General features: G+C 42.6%; 1 protein-coding gene across 1 annotated transcript; it reads left to right on the top strand.

Moving 5' to 3' along the window:
* The first annotated feature begins 4699 nt into the window (after positions 1 to 4699).
* On the top strand, positions 4700 to 20809 carry RNF103 (ring finger protein 103). Its single transcript, XM_014876185.2, has 4 exons — positions 4700 to 5071; positions 7149 to 7288; positions 16650 to 16765; positions 18787 to 20809. The coding sequence occupies exons 1-4, from the start codon at positions 4846 to 4848 to the stop codon at positions 20354 to 20356; spliced, it is 2052 nt and encodes a 683-aa protein (XP_014731671.1). The 5' UTR covers positions 4700 to 4845; the 3' UTR covers positions 20357 to 20809.
* The last annotated feature ends 743 nt before the right edge of the window (positions 20810 to 21552 follow it).

The following is a 21552-nucleotide window of genomic DNA, read 5'->3' on the forward strand; positions in this document are numbered from 1 at the left end:
ACAGGACAAGGGGGAATGGCTACAAAGTGAAAGAGAGCAGGTTTAGATTGGATATTAGGAAAAAATTCTTTACTGTGGGGGTGGGGAGACTGGCACAGTCTGCCCAGGGAAGTTGTGGATGCCCCATCCCTGGAAGTGTGCAAGGCCAGGCTGGATGGACTCTGAGCAACCTGGACTAGTGGAAGGTGTCCCCGCACATGGCAGGGGTGTTGGAACTGAAGGGTCTTCAAGGTCTCTTCCAACCCAAATCATTCTGTGATTTTATGATGATGGCTCTATGAGCTTTGGTATTTGGAGGCAGTAGACCAAGACACACAGGACTCTATGTTTTGTGTAGCACAATAGAAACAAAGCTCCTAATAAATTTGGACAAAGTTAACTGGAAAACCAGCATTTGGCCTGAGTCTGGGGTGGTGTTGTTTCATCTGTGTCCACAGTGCTGGGCAGGATGGGAAAAATCGAGTTCTGTATTCTCACAAGAACACAGGATGTGTTGTGTGATGTTCACTGTCAGTAATTCATCAGATTTCAGCCCAAACTGCTGCTTTTCTATGTTTATGCTCTTTATTTAATCATAAATTATGCTTAAACACAAACACTATCTTCTGGTTTCCTGGTCATCAGCACAGGGATTTAATTTGTGAAATTCTCCACTGCTGTGGGCTCCTTCGTCATCTCAGCACACTCAAGCAAGGACTCCTTGTTTATTTACTTATTTTGAACGTTGAACAGAGCTAGTCTTCCCCAAAGGGACAACAAATAATTTTTCACTGGTACAAAAACAGAAAATGCAAACTGCCTAGGAAAAAAAAAATCTTTATCTGAAGCTTTAATTATTTTATTCTGCTCCTGTAAGTTGGTTTGCCCTGATCGATGTCCGTTTTTGTGCCGTTCATCACTGTGTGTTTATAGCAGATCAAATTCCCGCAGGGGGTGACCATCAGATCCAGCTGCAGCTGCGGAAAGCCCTGATCACTTGCCCGGGTGTCACAGCTGACCCTGAGCAGGGGGTTGGGCTTCAGAGCCTCCCGGCGTCCTGTCCAACCTGAATTCCCCTGTGAATCACCACCAGATCACCAGGACTGCCTCACCCGAATGGCAGGGCTTGGAACTGGATGGTCTGAGGTCCCTCCCAACTCAAACCATGCCAGGATTCCACGGTTAAACAGCCAGGGCTTTAGCTGAGCTGTCAGTAGTGGTCACTGTTAAAGATTCACACCTCTGTTAAATCTACTTCCCATTGGCCACGTGTACAAAGCAGGAAACATCTTCTGATTTTAAATTCCTCTGCCTACAACACAATGTCTGGGCTGCTGCCATCTTGCTTTGAGACTCTCATAGAAGTTTCTTTGTTTTATTTAATATTAATTACAAGGAGGCACGGTTTCATATCACACATAAAACGTGTTGGGATGCACCCATGTTGATAAAGAAGCACATCAAGAATTTCTGTGTTAGTGAATTCCCAGAAATTCACAGAATCGTAGAATATCCTGAGTTGCAAGGGACCCACAAGGGTCATCGAGGTCCAATTCCTGTCATCAAAGTAAATTGTATTTGCAGGGTTGGAAAAACTGTCAGGTTGTTTGAAATATTAGTTTGCTGAACTGTTATATTGATAAAATCATAAAAATAGTGTGATGTTATTTTAACGTGGTAAAGGATTAAGATGGTTAATCCTCTGTTTTACTGATTTCAGAATGACAGTACTTTTCTTATGTTCCCCTCTTATGTTCCAGAGGTCTGGAAAATGGGTTATTGTCCTTATTTCCAGGCTGCACAGTCAGCAACTGCTTCTAGGAGAGGGTGGGGGAGGAGAGGGAATCCTTGTCATTTACCAAGGGGCAGCAGATAAAAAGACTGCAGGTTTGGCCGTCTGACAAGGAAAGGTGCCTGTCCCAGTTCTCAGGATTTGGACTTACTAGCTCCTAAATTATAGTAAATTTTTTTGCTGCCAGAATTATTTAAGAGCAGATCCTTGCTTTGCGCTTTTGTTTAAAGGTGGAATTTATATTCTCCATTCTCTTCACATTTGTAATATTTGCTCTGTGAGTATAGGACTGACTGACTGATGACTGTTTAATACTGTTAATTAAGTAGTGTTAACCCTGGGATCTTTAAAAATGCCAGTGTGTGTCATCTTCGTGTTCAGCCCCAATGAATTTCAATTCACTCTTAAGATATTTAGATTTTCCACATAACGAAAAGTCCCTGAAAGATTGTTTGCAGGTGACATGTCAAAGACATTCTGAATTGCAACTGGAAATCAAATGACAGCTACATCTAGGAAATTGAATGTTTTCTGGTAGGGTCAGCTTGGTGCATCAGGGATGCAGAGGTGGGGAGGGAAGAGAGGACCGGAGAACCTGGGAGAGGCTCCATTTAGGTTTGCTCTGCCAGACCTTTGGTTAAGTCATCACCTGCAGTTCTTGGTTGTACCCGCCCCCCATCCAGATGCTTCAGTGTTGGCAGCTGCTTTGTTTTGGGTTGTTTTGGGGGGTTTTAAATACTGGCTTGAAATATCATGTGTACTTTCCTCAAACGACTCCAGGGCTTTGAGTTCTGGCAGATGATTGGCTTTGTCTCCGCAGGGGCCTCATTTAGCTCGGCCCATGAGCACTCGGAAATGACACGCTGGTGACAGCCGCCCCAGCAGTTGGTGTTGCAAATAGTTCAGCTGTGAGCTAGAGGAGTAATTGTTGTGAGGTGCTTTCCTGCCGGGAGAAGCGAGGGCACCCCGAAGAAATTACAGGGGAGAATCAAAGGAATCTACTGGAGTAGGGTCTGAGCTGCTCATGTAAAACAAACAAACAAATGGAAACAAACAAAACCAAAAACAAACCAAATAAAAAACCCTACCCCAACCCAACAATGTTTTCTAACTAAAGTTCAATATACAAAGTCCTTCTTCAAACTCCCACCAATTACTTCACACGGGTGGGAGTTACTTCACACTCACTTGAAACAAAAGGTAGAGAAATCAAGCAACTTCTTGTATGTGTGACAAAAGAAAGAGCCTTCACAAAGCTTCTGGAAAAGAACCCTGTTCCTGGGGCACTTCAGGGCTCAGAGCCTGCCTGAGGCCCTCTGACAGGTGATGGGAAATGTGTGTTTTATTGACTGTCCCCTTGCTCCACCAGCTGCAGGGACAAAGCCACGCCCTTGGTTTTTGCCAAGGGCAAAGGATTCATCTTACTGATGCTTTGCCACTTGCTCGTTAGGGAGATGGGCCCCGACTTAGGCAGGGGAAGTTTTTCAGGCTGCAGTGGCTGTGAAGGAGAGAAGAGCACTTGGTCCGGCCTCTGTGAGCCCCTCCACCGGGCTGTGCCCCCAGGCCCTGCCACCCGAGGCTTGCTGCAAACCCAGTGGAGATGCTGAAATCACTTTGTATTTAACAGAGCAGCACCAGCAGATAAAAGGTTTGCAGTCCACTTTTATCTTTTCCAGATAAAAATGTTGAAGAATAGAGTTGTATATGACAGGTGGAAAGGCACAATATTTACCAGCCCATAAAGTCTTTGCAATTCTACCACTCTTCCCCTTTCAAGACCAAAATGAGCCCATTCCTGAAGAACACAGTGTCATGATTTTTCTTCTGGAAGAGGCTGTGTTGGCCATGTCACACAACAAGCTGAACCTGGATTGTTGGGTTTTTTTCCTTTTTAAATCATATCAGTACATTGAGGAACCAGTAAATGTGTTTTAAAGGCTCTGAGGAGTACAGTGATTTAAATGCTTTCTTCCAGATCAGTATTATTGTGCCTTTTTGAAAATTGATAGTACAGAATTACAGCGTGTACACTCTGGGGGGTTCTCAGTGTTTTTAAAATTAAGCCGTGCTATTTTTGTGCTCATCTGTATGAGCTGCCAATTTTCATGCAAATTATGGATTCTTAAAATAACTGAATATACAGAAGCACTGTTGAGTTTCCTTCAGAGGAGAGCCTTCATCTCAATGCAGTAGCTTGATTTTAGTACGTTTTTGTAGATGGCTAAATTTTATCTTTGCAGGCCAACGCTTCTTTTACAGCCTGGGATGGTTCTTCGAGGATCCACTTCAGTGGGCATCCATGCTGCGCTCCAGAATGCTTCCAATGTGAGCACAGCCCCAACTTAAACCCTTGTCCGAAGTCGGGGTGCAGCCCACGCTTGCCTTTGGCTGTGGCTTTGGCACAAGCTCTCAGCGCTCGAGTGCCGAGGCAAAGCTGCAGAGCCCGAATTCCGACCCGTGCAGATGAACCTCACAGTGGAATTTGCTTTCGCTCCAGCCAAGGGCTGGGAGCAGGGCTGGCGTGCGGGAATGAGGAGCGGAGGGATCATCCCTACACCCAGCAGCCCCAATCCAAATAAACTGTGTTCATTAAGCTGCCCTAAAACTGCCCGAATAGATCGGCCCTGCAAATATCGGCCCCCAGTTCTGGCTCTGTAAATATTTTTATTTTCATGAAAAGCGTCCGCCGAGTCGGATCCTGCCCTCTCCCTCCCCGATATCCGAGGTATTTATATATTGTTTTTCTCGCAGCAAGCGCAGCCGCAGGGTCCAAAGTTGCAGCCGGGAGCAGGGATGCGACCGCCCCCGAGCCCTGTGATGCGGGGTCGGGCCGCAGTGCTGAATCACGGCGGGGGGAAGAAGAAGGGGAAAAGGGGAAGGGGGAAAAGGGGAAAAAGGGGCAGGGGGGCGGTGCCGGTTGCTCACGTCACTGTTATGTCTCCGCGGCTCCGCCGGGGCGGGGACAGCGACAGCGGCGGGCGGGAGGCGGGGGGGCCGCGGCCCCGCTCCCCTGACAGCCCCCGCTCCCCTCCCTCGCTCCCCAGCCCGGCCTCCGGCTCGGCGCTCCCGGGAAGATGTGGGTGAAGCTGTGCTGTTTGCTGCTCTACTTCCTGGCGCTCTTCGTGCTGGCCCGGGTGTTCGAGGCCGTGGCGTGGTACGAGAGCGGCTTCCTCGCCACGCAGCTGGTGGACCCGGTGGCGCTGAGCTTCAGGAAGCTGCGGACCATCCTGGAGTGCCGCGGGCTGGGGCACTCGGGGCTGCCCGAGAAGAAGGATGTGCGGGAGCTGGTGGAGAAGTCAGGTACGCGGAGCTCCCCCGTGACCCGGGGGGACGGACGGAGGTCGGTGCCCGGCCACCCCCGCGTGGGCTCCGGCCGCCCTTGGATGCAGACGCGGGCGCCGCTTCCCTTCGCGGGGCGGGTTTGGGGAGCGAGCCGGCTCCCCCCAGCAAGGGGGTCCATGGAGAGGGTCCAGGGGCCTCGGGGGGTGACGGTCAAAGCCCGGCGACGTTGTGAGCCCGAGCGGGCTGCGCCGAGTGAAAGGCCTGCGCTGGACGGGGCACCAGCAGCGGCCCTTCCCTTCCCGGCCCGGCCCTTCCCTCCCCTGCCCCGGGAGTTCCGCTGCGGGCGGTCGGGTCAGTGCGGATGGCACAGATGGGACCGAATGTCGTCTGCCGTGAAAAACGAGGAGAGACTCCAAATAGCTGTAGTAGGCTACTGTTTACAGCTGAGGCCAGCTTGTTCCCGTGTAGTCCCACCCGTTTGCTGTTTTTTTTACAGGTACAGTTATCAAGATGGACCCCAAGGAAAGCGATGATTTCATAGCTGAGGAGCAGAAGGGATGGGTACCCAGGGTTGAGATGGTTTTATACAAGGGGAACAGAACTAGTTCCTGCATACAAAAAAACAGCTTGGAAAAAGGCAGGCAGCATTTTGGAAGTGATGAGAACCAGGTGAAGGAGATGGACTTTCTCAGGGCTGATGAACAGTAAGGGTTGAAGAGCAGTGGAGATGTAAGAATGGCAGAAGTGTCCTGGAAGTAAGGATGCTGCCTGGAGTGGCTGGAGGGAGCTGGCCCCAAGGACTGGGAGATGGGGCTGATGTAATAGCTGTAGTGCCAGCCAAGCAGGAAAATGTGAGTAGCTGCTTTTAAATCAATGATGGAAGGGCTGGTGATCCAGGAGAGAGAGAAATCCCAACAATCGGGATAGGCAGTGAGGGTCTCATGTCTGGACAGGAGGGAGAAGGATGTAGTGCCTGCCATATAACCTTAAAAATGCTGGTTTAAATAATTGATATTAATCCTGGGCATTTAAATATAATTTGCTGTTACTGTTCATTGTTTATTTATGTTTTTATGTTGTTTATTGGCTTTGCTGCTCCAGCAGTAAAAAGCATTAGGCACTTTCACTTTTGTTTCCAATCACTTTCATTCCTTGGCTGTCAGGTACTTTCATGATGTCATGATGTTTGGGTTGCATATGCTTCAGGGAAGTGTTTAACTCCAAACAAACTGTATTAACCAACTTCTTCAAATGTCATGGAAACACTTCTCATACTAACAGGCTTTGCAGCATTTTTCTGTGGTTGCGTTTTGTTTTTTTTTTCCCTCTACATTTTATTAATATTTTTGCAAACCCCTCAAGGGTTTCTGCTGTTGCGCTTATTTTTATATTTTTAAGGAAACTGGTTTTGGACAAGACTTAATTTCTTAACGCTTAGTAGATTACTTACTAGAATGCAAGTTGTCATTAACAGTGTTTGTAATGATTGTGAAACAAAACACGAGAAGGAAATGAGATTACGAAGGAAACAATCAGATGATTTTACTGTGAGCTCTTTACGTCGCTGCATTTGGAGTTCACGGGAACTTTTCCCAACTGCAAACAAAAGCTATCAGCTAAATAAATTATTCTGCCCGAGATTTTTACTAGCAACAGGCCCACAAACATTGGAATTCCAAAGTCTGTTTGAATTATCAGTATTAAGAAATTTCTTGCTGCAAAATTGCAATCCAGTGAAATGAAAGCAAAGATATATTGACTAAAATTGCTCTCAGCCACTGAATGTTGTTACTTGCAGAGAATGAGCCTTAGAAGATGTTCTTGTATTCCTTTGTGTGCTCGTGCATGTGTGGTGCATCTGTGTAATCAGAAACAGAGCATTCATGTCTTCTGTGGTCTGACTGAAGTCAAATTGTTCACAGTCATGTCACCAGAGATAGAATTATAGTAACAACTTGAAGTTTAGCTACCTTTGTACTGAAAAGGTTCTCCGAGCAGCCATGCAAATATAGTTGGTTAAACTGTTACTAAAATTCATTAAGGAATCTTTCTCCAGTGCCATTGAGTTAAATTCCCCCAATTGTCTCATTTTCAGGAGACCTCATGGAAGGAGAGCTTTATTCAGCTCTCAAGGAGGAAGAGGCCTCTGAATCAGTTTCCAGTACAAACTTCAGTGGTGAAATGCACTTCTATGAGCTTGTAGAAGATACAAAAGATGGGATCTGGCTGGTACAGGTATATAAATTTGACCTTTTTTTAATACATTTATCACACCCAAAATGTGTTTCAAAGGAGGAGTTTATGAGGGTAGTTAACTACTTGTTAAAATGTGTAACAAAGAGATGGTGATAGACTTCACCTGGCAGATGAGAAATAGAGAAATAAAATGGGAAAGGTTGGAAGTGCCAGAGTGCCTATACAGACAGGAAGGAAAAAAACTTGTTATTCTTTGGATTGCTTTTTGAAAAGCAGGCATTTTAGAACCAGAAATCAAGCAGAGCAGCACACGCTGAAGTACACAGAGTATGCAAGTCCTTGGCCCTGGATTTGTAAGAGCCTTGTAATGTGTGAAGTAGGTGCATTAGTACAGATTCTCCCAGCTGGCACAGGCTCCTGGTGCTGCTCTTCCTTTTGGTTGCACTACATGCTCAGACCCAACCAGTTTAAGTTTCTTCTTGTCTAAGGGGCTTAGAGCACTTGTAAAATCTCTGTTGGCTCTTCACAAAGACAGGAAGCATCTCAGTCTGCCAATTTCCCGGGCTAGCAGGCTGCTTCTACAACATATTCCAGTGGCTCAAAGTTAATTTTCTCCCAAACCTTTTGTGGCCAGCAATTTTACAGTCTGTTTTCCCAGGGCTGCATGAGAACAAGAGATCATTTAGGAAAATAAAGACAGACTTTTCCCAATAAGATTCTGGAGCAATTAATCATCATTCCTGAGAATATAAGTAACCTAGACCAAAATGTAGAAGTTATTTTTCTATGCCAACTTTTCTGTTGATAAGAGGGTGTTTAAGGCATAAACAGCCACATCAGGTGAATTCCCCTCCAGGCAATTAATTGTCCGATTGACAGCTCCTACTTGGTTTGTCTGGTCTCACTTCATGTTTTATATTTAAGAGGAAGTCATTAAATCTTCATAATCTGTTTATTAGACCTGCACTGTCACCACATCAGATCTTATCCCAAAAGAGACAAGAGGACAGATTACCTTCAGACTTGGAATGGCATTTGTGTTTTGGGAGAGATATATTTGGAGTTTATTGAATCCAAGTTTGAGATTTAAATCATACAGGAGGGCATTCTTCAAGCAGAGGGAGAGTGTTGAAAGGCAGTTTACATGTCCCCAAGCTAGTTGACAAATACAAGCATGAGGATGCTGTGAAAAACCTCCCCTCCTTCCCGTGCAGCTCAAAAGGGTGAAATATGATAGTTCTCTGTTGTCTCTTGCTTGCAGAATTTTACTTGTAATGTATTTTCCACTAGCATCTTAATAGCAGGTCAGATAGGCTGTCTTTTGATATCTCCAGTGCAATGAATGTTGTCATCATTCTGGGAATATTTGCACAGCTATTCAGCTGGTCACAATAGCTGTGGAAAAAAAAAATTAGTGGAATTTACTGAATAATTTACTTGCTGAACATTATTTGTCTGTTTCTCTACAATAAAAACCACAAGAGATGTTGAATTTCTATTTTTCATTCTTGCTTTTTGGGTTTTCATCACTTTGAGTTTTCATTTGCTCTGTTCCCTGCCACAACTCCTGTCTGGATAACTCCTGTGCTGGATTCTTCATGTCCTTTCACAGGTTTTCCCACACTCTTTTCTCAGACCTCATCCCTGCAGAGCTGGTTTTTACAATCACTTCCCAGTTTTTACTCTTGATTCCGTCCCTTGCCCATCCTCCTTTGCCGTTAGGAATCCTGTGGAAACTTTCCAGCTAATTAACCAGCTCGATGCTCGTGCAGGAGAGGGAGGATGCCTCATGGGTGGGTTTGGTGACCATGGGCAAGGTTGGAGATTCCCCTGCTCTGTTGCTGCTGGCTGGGAAGCAGAAAGGATCTCCAGATCCTTTTCATTATCCTGAGCCCTGAATCCTGTTCTGTGGGGGCTGCTGCAAAGGAGCAGAGGGAGAGGAACACTTGTGCCTCAGCTGGCACAGTGCTGTCACTTGAGTTGGTTTGAACACTTTGTGATGATGTATGAGAGGACTGGTTTGAAGATGATTTTTATTTTCCAGTGCATAGAAATGAAATTTCTGGTATGGCACAGGCTAGGAATGTGATAGCCATCACTGTCTGCAGAGGATCAAAGGAAAAAAGAGGAAACAATTACTATTTCTTGATATGTTTGACAAAAATTGAGGTGCAAATTTATCATTTAGAGTCAGCAAGATGAATTCCTTGAAGAAAGTCAAAGTCAATACACAAAGAATCCGTGTTTTGTGGCTTTGTTTCTTTATTTTCTGGAAATCCACATGCAAAGCATCCTGGTCCAGTGGTAATTTGTTTACCGGTGTAGCTGTTCACAGGTCCTGTGCCGTGCTTCCATAGAGCCACAAACAGCAGCATGTTCTTTCTCCTATTAGCTCATGATCTCATCACCTTTCCTTTTATGCCATTCTTCTTGCTTGCCAGCTGCTGCTGTGCACTTCTTTGGCTGGCAAGGAGGGTGACTGATAGTTTCTGGAGCTGCTTCTCTTGTTGGTTGGGGGAGTTATATGTAATGTTCCTACATTTCTAGGCTCTGGTCAGTCTCTAGAAGCCTGTCACGTCCAACAGTACTGTAGTCATTATGGCTTTTGGAAATGATCTACAGAAAAAATCCTCTTTGAATGAAGTTCAAATCTAAATGAATGTGTAATTTTATTTTAAAAAGTCTCTATTATAACATAGTGGCAGAGAGAAGTAAAGGGAACTTCTTCGCATTGAAGTATGAGGACAGACTTTTGATTGTGTCTGATAGAGCTGCAAAGGCCATTATCATGGATATAAAATTCTGCAGTCTGTTCTGCATCTCAGTTTCTAGTTCAAGTGGCATAGTCACGGGGCAAGGGATGTGCCTACAGCATTTTAGTGGTGATGGTTTGTTTGTTCTTCCTTTTGCTTGCATGTAGGATGAGTGATTTTCATATTTATTTGCCTTCTGAATTTTGCCAGGTGATCAGCTGTTCTTGCTAAAAAGAAACAAAGCAGAAACACTCAGTCCTTTCAAAATCCATAATTCAGTATTTGTGTCTTTTCCAATACCCCTTCAGGATCATTTACCACAGGATACCTGATTTTAAGTTTCAGTTTTCTTCTTGAGAGGCTTCATATGCAGTCAAGGGTGCAGAATACTATCAGCTGGAATGTAATAGTCCTTGTATTGCCTGTGTGTCTGTGTTAACTCATTGCAGAAGCTCGTTTATTCTCAATCTCTGAACTAACAGACAGCATAACTGACTGTCCAGATCAGTGCATAGGTCACCTCCCCTCCCTGGAGAAACTGCCCATAATTTTGAGGTGGTTAATTTTTGCGTGCTGTGATGGATGTAGTCTTTGCCTAATTTGAAGTGATTTCTCACAATGTCTTTCTCAGAAAATAAGGCAAAAAAAGCCTCCAGATATCTTCAGTCCATATGGGTGGATTCTGAATGAGTTGTGAATTCTTAGGAAAGAGAGTCTAAGTGGAAATTCAGTTCCACTAACACATTGTCAAGTAATAAACAGAAAATGAGATGTCTCAGAGCTAATAGAAGTGCAGACATTAATGTAGAAACTTACTGATATTATCTGAATAAATGAGCTTTTTTCCAAACTTCTAATAAGTAAATTACCAATACCAAATTTATAATTAATTGTATTTTTACTTCTGTTTTATATATAGAAGCAGAGTTTGCAGCATAGTTATTGATAAAATAGCGTTCTAGGACTAGAGTTTTTTGAACCTTTTTGTCTTTGTGGATCCCTGAAAATCTTCCAGGGCATGCATGGAATCTTTGCAGTAATACTGAGTTTCCTCTGCTCAATTTACCCTCTGCAGGCACTGTGGGAGAGTTCCTGGGTGTCTCGAATTGGAAACCACTGAACCAAACAGACAATTCTCACGTTCATACAACCTTACTAGCTCATGAAATGAGTTAGAAATCAGTTTTGCCTTTGGCAAAACTACACAGATTTTTTCCAATTCAAATGTCTGTATTCCTTATGTGGAGTGACTTGCTGAGGCTGGGTGAGGACTGATTGCTCCTGAGACAACTACCTGGATGTGTGTGTGTGCAGCAGGAAAAGGTGATTCTTACTTAATGGCTTCTGTTGTTCCTGATGGTGTGAGGTCTGTCACAGTGCCCTAGTGCCCAGAGCTGAGGAGCACTTGGGGTCGTTACCTTTGTGGGTGAGCTGTAAAACCAAGTTGTGACTATTATTGTGTGTTTGAAATTGTGTGTTGTTGGTATGAGCAGGTGTGCCTGACACTTGCTGGCCCAGAATCAGCTAAAATAATGAGAGCTGGAGCACATGAGGTGTTAGTTCTGCTTCTGCCCCTCTCTGACTCATTGTCATGCCTTGTGATATTTGAACACTTTCAGTTGTGAGCGAGCTTCAAAACGTACTGAGAATAAATCTTGTTCCTGTGACCTGCTTTGAGATCTCTGTATACCTGTCTGAAAGAAATTGAACAAAATCTGATTTAAATGTACAGAAAACAGGATAATGCTCAAGTGAGGTCATTATCATAGCATGCTCAAGTACTTCAGTGGTAGCAGAAGAGGAGTCTCTTTGCATATTGCATTGCTACAGCAAACTCTATCATCAGCTGTGCATTCTCAAGCCTCTTCAATTTCAGTCATATTTTTACTTGTATTTTAAGAATCTATGTTTCATAAAATAATCTTTAAAAATGCTTAATGATACTTGGAAATTAAGGAGCAGCTGGATCTGTGATGGTTATAAAGTAGCTATTGCAATATTGATGCACCTACCCAATACACTTTGGGTTTTGATTAGGCAAGAGAGGCAAAGTGCCTTAGTGATTTAGTCCTCTTTTTCCAAGTGTTTGTATCTTTCTGGCTTTGGGATATTTGCTCTAAAAGTCTGTTCTTTAATGTCATAACTATGACTACTTTAACATATAGATCAAAATAATTCTATTTTTCTAATTTACTGATTTTTCTAATTGCTTTCTTCACTGAACTCTTTGGGCGTAATTCTCTGTAATTCCATGTCATGAGAACTCTTCCAATGCAAAAGTTCCCTATTCAATTGTCTTTTGACATCATCAGAATCTCAGCATTTTCAGTATTACAGAGATGGTAATTCAGACCCTGCAGTCAGAGCCAATCCTCTGGCCAGGGCTGGATGTGAGTTAGGGAGCAGATCCATTCTGTCATGTGAAGTTGTTAAATAGCAGGGTTACTGTGATCCTATTGGATTCCTTTAGCCCATTAAGATGATTAATGGATTAATTGAGTTACCCTCATTGTCTTACTTGTCACTCTGACATGTGATAATGTCACAAATTGTGAACATAGCTAATAAGCAAAGCTGAGAGGGTTTGGACTTCTCCAGACATGGTGTTTGTTTCCCATCTGTGTTAGCTGATCTCCTAAATGGTGAGATCACCTATGAGTGACATCTCCTTGGGCTTTGTTTCTATAACATTAAACAGAATGTATGATTGAAAGGGACCTTTTTGATGAGCTAGTTCAGCTTTCTGCTAGACTATAGAATATGTGTTTAGAAAATAATTTGCTGTCTCTCTTATACTGTAAGTTGTTCAAATACTCCTGTTGACAGTTTTCTTCTTGGAAATGTGTGTCTGACTTCTGCCTTGGGTATATTCGGGGCTAATTTGTTCCTATTGGGCATAAATTGACACTGCCCTTTAGTTTCACTGAACCCTGATGTCAACCACACTCCTCCCAGTAAGTGAGGTCAATCAACCAGTTTGTTTTGTCAGGTCTGATATATCCTGGGCTTTGCTTGTTTTGCAGCCAGTTAATATTGATGGCTCATGTTTTCTTGTGGAGCAACTGATAGCCCCAGGCATTTGCTCCCATTGCTGTTTCTAACTGATGAACTCCCCAAGTGTTCTGTTCATTACTGAATTCAATTTCATATGTGACACTCTGCATTACAAGATTTGTGCAGCTCTTCCTGCATGGCGTTATAATCCTCTTTCCCACAAAGATGTGCTTCCCAGTTTTATGTCTTCTACAAATGGCTTTGGGAGACTTCAAGTTCCCATAGGAAGGGCTTTAATGGGAATATATGCTGAACTGAGCTCTAAGGTAAATCTATTAAGAAGTCTGTTAGCACCTTTCTGGCATTTTGATGTCTTTTTGCTGTAGCCAATTTCTTGCTCATTTTAAAAGTTTCTTTTTTTTTTTTTTCATTCACTATAAAAGCCTATCTGTAGCTCTCATGTAAATTTTCCTCGTGGCATAATGCATAATATACTGCCAAACTACAAACAAGGTACTACGTTCCCTTTTTCTCTTGAAACTCAGTTCTTTTCCTTCAGGGAAAGTTTCTCTCAATCAGGAATGATACATCTTTAGTAATTGCAACTGTCTCTGCACCTCTGAAACTTCTACAGTTTTGCATCCTATTGATCCTATCAAACTGGTGGGATTTTTTTTTCATTTGCTCTTAAATATAGCTACAAACTTGTTACTGTCCTGTCAAAATGGGAATTGGTCTGACAGGAGTTTGCAAGAAATTTTCACAGGTTCACCTGTGATCCTGTGTGCTTGTGCTACAGTTCTAGGATGGAGATATCCTGCTTGCTCTGATTTAAGTGCATTAAGTTATTTGAGTTCTGCTTTCACCTTCAGGTGATGTAGTTTCTTCCCATAAATTTGCCAACTGGTCCATGGCCAGCCACCCCCCCTTCTTCACTGAAAAGTGAGTCACAGTATTAATTTAACTTTAAAAAGAAAATTATCTTACATTTCTATCCTATCTTCATTGTTTGGTGATCCTGCTGCTTCTCCCCCTGTTCTATTCTTATTCATATGACTGAAAAACCTTTTGGTACAACTTGTGATAGTCTTTGTATGATCTAACTTGAATAGCTCATTTTTCCTTACTTTTTTTCCTTGCATATCTTTCTTTGATAGCTCTTCCTTTTGACCTTTTTTTCAATCCTTGTAGATTGTCAAACTATTTCTAACCTCTCTTTGGAAGTGATTGCTAGGAAGAAGTGCAGGACTTGGTAACCTTTTTGTTTCCTTACTTGAAATATAAACTCCTGATAGCTTTAACACCATGGGCTTGAAGAACTTCCAGGCCTGTTCCACATACAAATTCCCAGTCTTCTCAGTCACACGTTTTTAAGCTAAACTTCTTACCAAAATTCACACTTCTTAAATAAAATCTGTTACAAGTGTTTGCAGGATATTTTTAATTTAAACTGAAGTACATTTTGATTGCTTAACCTGCAGTATTTTCTTGGACTCCCTCATGCACAGAGGTGGTGACTGCTTTCCAAAATACAAAGCCTTGCCTTGGCATGGTGAACTCCCAGTGCTGTAAGTGGGTGTTGTCTGCAAGGAGCAGCTGCAACAGACATGTTTATTTGGATTTTTTTCCATAATGACATAAAAAACCCATGAGCCCAAAATATTTTACAAAGCTTCAGTGTGCAAAACCATAGTAGGTTCCTATATGTAGTTACAAAATACAGATTGCTACTTAGGTCATTGTTCTTCAGTATAAATAACTTTCTCCAAGAGGAAAGACTTTTTCATAGGAAAAGAATTAAGCTGGTGTTAAAAATTCCACCAGTACAGGCAGGTGACAGTAAAATATAATGGCGACTGTATTGCAACAAATTTTTGACTCAACACTTAAAATGAATGTTGTAGTGCCAGGCAGAAGAAACAGTGAGCAGGATCTGTCCTGCACACAACATTAACATGCTCTCATCAGTGTTTCAGAACATACACACAGAGTTTTGGAAGAAGCCAATCTCTGAGTAGTTGTACCAAAGAGTAATTCAGTTACTAAAGTTTTACTTCCATGCTTACTAATAAAACATAGTGGTTCCTTGCCATGTTGGGTGCATTTATCATGCCATAGTAGCTCTGAGGATATTCTGATTTTAAGGTGTCTTTAGGACTTTGGTCTCCCTTGATTGAAGTGCATGAAAGGAAGAAGTTTAAAATGTCCAAAGCTTCAGTCACATTGGGTGATGTAAAGAAGCCTCAGTAATACAGCAGATTTCCCATCTGGTTGGTCTCAGTGCCTGATGGTTACATTTATCTAATCAAGAAGGCTTTTCTATGTGATGTGTGTGTTTTAAGAATAACTTGAAGGATTCTTACCTAGATTCACACCTCCAGTGTTATTTAGACATTTTGGGCTTAGAGGAATGGGAATGTAATCTGTGACTTCAGTTTGTTTCCCTATGTAGAATATTCTGCTTGGTGAATTCTTCTATTTTAAGATTCTGAGAGGCTGCTACTTACCACGAAGCAGATAATATTTATGAGTCTCAAAGGCTGGACACACTTTCTAGGTTGAATCTCAGCATGTCCACAGAGAACTGTTAATCATGGTGACAGCCCAACTTCCAGGGGCAAGCTGACATTTGAGGTTATTAAGTCAGAAAACGATTGGAATAAGTTTAATGGCGGGTGAACAAATATCTAACAAATGGAAGTTTCAAGATTTAATTTAAAAATATATTTTAAGTGGCTGCCAGTAAGCCTGCAGAAGCACGTGAGGCATTTTTAAAATAGAAAATGTGACGGCTTGTGGAATAGTGCATGATCAGTCATGTCATTCAAAATTACCTGTCAGCTGCAGGCAGGCAGGGTTTTCTTTTCCTTGTGGGTTTTTTTTCCCCCTCCCTGTATGGTTATAAGTCAGAGGATGAACTCTGCTTCTTCGTCGTCTGTGTCAGCAGGAGCTTACAGTGAAGTAACCTGAAGTACAACTTTAATATACTGGGTTAGAACAAATTAAACCTTGGGATATATCACAGCAAGTGATCGTCCTGAAATGGCAGATGGGACACTGGAGTTGGTGGAACAGTCACACAAAGTTGCAAAGAGTCACGGGCAAAGCTGAAAAGGAGTCAAGATTCTTAGGCATTATCTGGGAGTTTAATCAGTTTTTCCACTGCTCAGGAATGGCTGTTGGCAGTTTAATCTGGTACCAGGTACATGCATTCCCACTCATTCTACTTGCTCTGAGACAGTGTTTTGTATATTGTAACTTCTGAGGGAGAATTGTAATAAAATGATGGTCCTGTTTTTATTGCAAAGAAGAGGAACCTGCTGCACCCCTCTCCTTTCTCCCTTACTATGAACTGGTTAATGATAGTTTTGTTATTTTACCAACGTTTTTGTTAACTACCACTGATTTTAGTATCTTAACATGTACGTAACATGATGATGCACTTCTTTCTCTCTGCAGAAACATTTCTGTCTTAGAGCTTCACTCTCCAAAAACGTTTACCACGACTCCCAGTTGTACATTCATACTCTGTGTCCTAAAAGAATGGGGAAGGGTATCAAGCATAACTGGCACTCTGTTTTCTTCAAACTTGCTCTTTATTTCAGGAACCAAACTGACTGTGATACTAAACTAGTATTTCCTTCTGGCAATAGGTCATAGCAAACGGCAGAAGCCCACTGGTGGGTAAAGTCCACTGGGAGAAAATGGTGAAGAAAGTCTCGAGGTTCGGCATACGTACTGGCACTTTTAACTGTTCCAGTGACCCCAGGTATATCCTTAAAGGATTATCTAAATCCCAAGAATATCTTAAGGCTCAGCTGTGTTCTAGCAGCAGGGCTTGCTGTGTTGTAAAAGTAACTGTGACAGAAGGTGGCTTTATTCATGTTTTTATCTCTCCTGAAGTCTGCTCAGAATGCTCCATTACATTATTTATCAGCTCTGCAGTTTCCTAAAGAGTTGTGTGGGAAATGCATGATTAGACTGTGGACAGCATAATACAGCAGTGGAGAGGAATGAACGGAAGAGTTTGGCCTTCCAGGCCAGGCATTCAGGGAGAGGAGCTGTGCTTGCTTAGGACAAATATATCTGTTTTAGAGTTGTTGTATCACCATCTGGAATGGGGGAGCTCAGGTTAGCATGAACCTTGCATACAGTGCCTGCCTCCCAGAATTACTGAAAAATCCTGTTCCCTGACAAATGTATGTTTATATATAAACTGGCACACACCCTTGGACAACACACAGTGTGCTGTGCAGAGTCACTGTGTTTGCAAATGATTTCGAACAAGGAAGAAGAGCAGAGCCAAAGAAGCTATTAATAATTCTTTGCTGCTGTAAAAAGAAGCTTTTTTAAAACATTTTGTTGGAGGCGTTTGCTTTACATGACAGGAGACTTTGTCTAGAATTCCAGTGGCATGTATGGATACTCACATCTTATGCAGCTTAAGTCCTAAATGTTTACAGAAATCTCAGTGTTAATCATAAGAGGAAATTCTTAGGCTTTGTAGTGCTTATGCAAAATAATCTTGTATTTGAACATCTTAAAAATTTGGCAGTGTTTCTCTTTGCATAGCTCCTAAGTAGCCTTAATGTTCTGATCAAATACCATGTTTTAAATTAATTCATTTTTTTTAGTACAAAAAATGTTTTGTTGAGTAAATCCTTGTGAATAGTTTTCATCGGGTTGCAGCTGAAATTCAGAAGAATACTACATGCTGCAGTAGTCTGGATACCTTTATTAGCAGGGTAATATCTTATGGCTCTTTCTAAAAATGCTACATTAAGATTCCTGGAGAGTTGTAGTTCTCTAAATACATGTTGACAGACCCAAACCACAGAGGAGCTAGGTAGGATGGCTGGTGAATGAGGCTAGTGGTCCCAATATGTGGGATTCTCAGACTGTGTGCCTGTTGGCTTTGTCATATTTTAATTGTTGAAGCTTGCCAGATATTTCCTTAAAGGAGGACTAGGTAATTTGGTGTAGTGATATTGGTAGGAAAGATGCATGAGAGAAGGGATCTTGTGAGTCATCAGATTCATCTCAGAGTTAATGTGGTCTGGACCATGACTCAGGGTTCAGCCATGAAGAGCCTCTTCTTTTAGTTATGGATTTGGGGTTCATCCCATCTGCCTGCTAGACAATGTGGGTATTTTTTAGCCCAAATCATCCAGCACCATGTGTCTGCTTCCTACTCCACTGGTTTTGTGGTCAGCTCTCTCACCTCACCCCTTAGCCTGTCTGCCTCCTGCCAAAATGGTCCCAGTAGGAAGTGGACACTTGTCAGCTTCATTAAAGCAGCTGCAAACAGACCAGTGACTGCTCAGCTTCACCCCACAGCTGCTTGGCAAAACCAGGATGGAAGGAAGCACTGGGAAAGCTGTGGGATATTGAGTTACACTGGAGTGGTTTTCTTCTTGGCTGGAAAGCTAAGGAAAAGTAGCTTCTAATACTAAAGCTTTAAAGTAGAGTCAGCTTGTGTATTATTCAAATCCAGTTACAAAGCATAAATGGCTGCATGGCCTTGTTTACTTTAATGACTTGTGAAAATTAACACTATTCGTCTTCCTGTTTTATGAATGCATATCTCTTTATAATAGTCCTGTAAGATATAAATGTATTGTAAGGATAAATATGCTTTCCCAGAGAATATTGGGTGCCCTTATTTCCTGCTATTGTATTATAAGGGTTCCCAGGTGCTCAGCATGTCTCATTTTTGGGCTTAGAATAGAAATGTAAGGACTCAGTTCTGGGGTTATGAAACTGTAATCTAACCTACCGTTTTCTTTGTAGATACTGCAAGAGGAGGGGTTGGCTGAAATCCACCCTCATTATGTCGGTTCCACAAACCAGCACCTCCAAGGGAAAAGTCATGCTTAAGGAATACAGCGGGCGCAGGATTGAAGTGGAGCACATCTTCAAATGGATCACAGCCCATGCTGCCTCTCGCATCAAAACCATCTACAGCTCCGAACATTTGAAAGAAGAATGGAACAAAAGTGACCAGTACCGGGTGAAAATATACCTGTTTGCCAACCTCGACCAGCCTCCGGCGTTCTTCTCTGCACTAAGCGTAAAGTTCACTGGAAGAGTAGAGTTTATTTTTGTGAACGTGGAAAACTGGGACAATAAAAGTTACATGGCAGAAATTGGTATCTACAAGACACCATCATACATACTTAGGACTCCTGAGGGGATTTACCGGTATGGAAATAACACTGGTGAATTTATATCACTACGTGCCATGGATTCCTTTTTGCGCTCGTTGCAACCAGAAGTTAACGATTTATTTGTTTTAAGTTTAGTTTTGGTTAATCTGATGGCTTGGATGGACCTGTTTATTACACAAGGCGCCACTATAAAGCGTTTTGTGGTTCTTATAAGCACTTTAGGGACGTATAATTCACTATTAATTATTTCCTGGCTACCAGTGTTAGGTTTTTTGCAACTTCCCTATTTAGACAGCTTTTATGAATACAGTTTAAAACTCTTCAGGTACTCTAACACAACTACTTTGGCTTCTTGGGTGAGGGCAGATTGGATGTTCTACTCTTCACATCCAGCCCTCTTCCTCAGCACATACCTTGGCCATGGTTTACTAATTGATTACTTTGAGAAGAAGCGAAGGCGTAATAACAACACAGATGAAGTAAATGCTAATAATCTGGAGTGGCTGTCAAGTCTGTGGGACTGGTACACCAGCTATCTGTTTCATCCCATTGCTTCTTTTCAACACTTCCCTTTTGACTCAGATTGGGATGAAGACCCGGATTTGTTCTTAGAGAGGTTGGCCTTCCCCGATCTCTGGCTTCACCCTCTGATACCAACTGATTATATAAAAAACTTACCCATGTGGAGGTTTCAATGCCTCGGCGCCCATTCTGATGAGGAAATGCTGGAAAGCTTTGCAGACAGCGAAAGTGACTCTGACAGTGAAAACAAAGAGGTCTTCAGCAGCGACAGAGAAGTGTCGGAGGACGATGAGCTGGGCACGTGTCACAGGTGCAGCGATGGAGAGCAGCGGTGCGGTGCCGAGGCCTGCTCGTGTGCCAGCCACTATTGTCACCACGAGCCCTGCGAACGCAAAGCCAGGTCCTACAGCTCCGCAGGTGACCTGGAGCCAGACTGGTCAGCCTGGCCCTCCGACATGTTGCACTGTACGGAATGTGTGGTGTGTCTAGAGAATTTTGCAAAGGGCTGCCTGCTGATGGGCTTGCCGTGCGGCCACGTGTTCCACCAGAATTGCATCGTGAAGTGGCTGGCGGGCGGGCGACACTGCTGCCCCGTCTGCAGGTGGGCGTCCTACAAAAAAAAGCAGCCATACACACACCCGCAGCCTTTGTCGAGTGAGCCCCCGTCTTAGCTGTGTGCCCATGTCCTTTGTAAGCTTTCAGGATATTACTGCTTGCCTTTTAAATGTTAGTCACTTAAAAGATTACGTGGTTTGAAGTTTTAGTTTAAATGTTAGTGCAGTGAACTAAAATATACATGATGCTAACGTTAATGACAGAATCATTTGGTTGCCTTGTATGTTGAACTGAATGCAAACTTACCATACAAATAACTTGCTCTCTTCAACATCTGGATACTTGATGCTGTTTTTGTAAGCACAAAAATCAAGCCTACAAGAGAAGTGTATTCCAGCAAACGTTTACAAGTTAGGATATGGGTGAAATTGAAATTCTAATCGGAGACAATGGCTTAATTTAAGTGTTTCTTATTTTAGAGTCTGTTCTGCACATCTTTGTTGAATAATGTATGTTGTAAGACAGTACCATTTAAAAAGAAATCGGTGAAATAAATTATTTTAAAATGAGATTTGTAATGTTAATTGTTTTGATAAATATTTTGTGTGTATGGTTACGGATGTCTTGCTGGCCTGATTTATCTGTGAAGACAATAAAAATATAACACAACTTCCGTGACTAATAAATCATCTCCTAGGGATGCAGGAATTCAGTGCTCCAACCCACTGGCCAAGCAGAAGGCAGTGGTGTTTCACTGGGAGCTGCTTCCTTCATAAGTCTGCTCTGTTGAGGTTCTTCTCTGCTTGATCAGTGGTTTTCCAGTTGATTACAAGCTGCTTTTCCAGATGGAGACCCTCTTCTAGCAGCTGTCTCTCCAGAACCCTCATCTGCAGATATCTAGGAAGACTTTAGGGTAGCTCCCTCTACAGCCTCAAAGTAAACTGTTGAGAAGGAGCAGAATATTGTCATGCAGTGACAGAAGTGGCTTGTAAAGGTAAAATTGCCAGCTTCCAACTGTGCTGGTGTTCTGAAGTGATTTCTGGTTTCTTTGATAGTTCTTTGGTGCCATAAAGAATTTAGTCTGTTGTTTTCTTTCAATATGAAACTCTGATTTTGGTTGTATATTTCAGAAATCAGCTAGCTGAAAATACAGAGGAATTGTTGGTTGGAAAGAAAAAGGCGAGGCATGGAAGGGCAGGAGATGATATGAGTAGAGAAAAAGGCTAAACTAGAAAGATATTTTCATTTTTCTTATTTCTTTCCTAAATTTTGTTTATATGAAGGGAGGATAATCACATAAAGATGATGATAA

The sequence above is a fragment of the Sturnus vulgaris genome, chromosome 4, assembly GCF_052056855.1.
Source record: "Sturnus vulgaris isolate bStuVul1 chromosome 4, bStuVul1.hap1, whole genome shotgun sequence".
Lineage (NCBI taxonomy): Eukaryota > Metazoa > Chordata > Aves > Passeriformes > Sturnidae > Sturnus > Sturnus vulgaris.

Bases quoted from the DNA above. Each gene is read 5' to 3' on its own strand.
- RNF103 (XM_014876185.2), top strand. From the start codon at position 4,846: ATGTGGGTGAAGCTGTGCTGTTTGCTGCTCTACTTCCTGGCGCTCTTC. The intron at 5,072-7,148 runs GTACGCGGAGCT...TCTCATTTTCAG, and splicing joins GGAGCTGGTGGAGAAGTCAG to GAGACCTCATGGAAGGAGAG. The intron at 16,766-18,786 runs GTATATCCTTAA...TTTTCTTTGTAG, and splicing joins AACTGTTCCAGTGACCCCAG to ATACTGCAAGAGGAGGGGTT.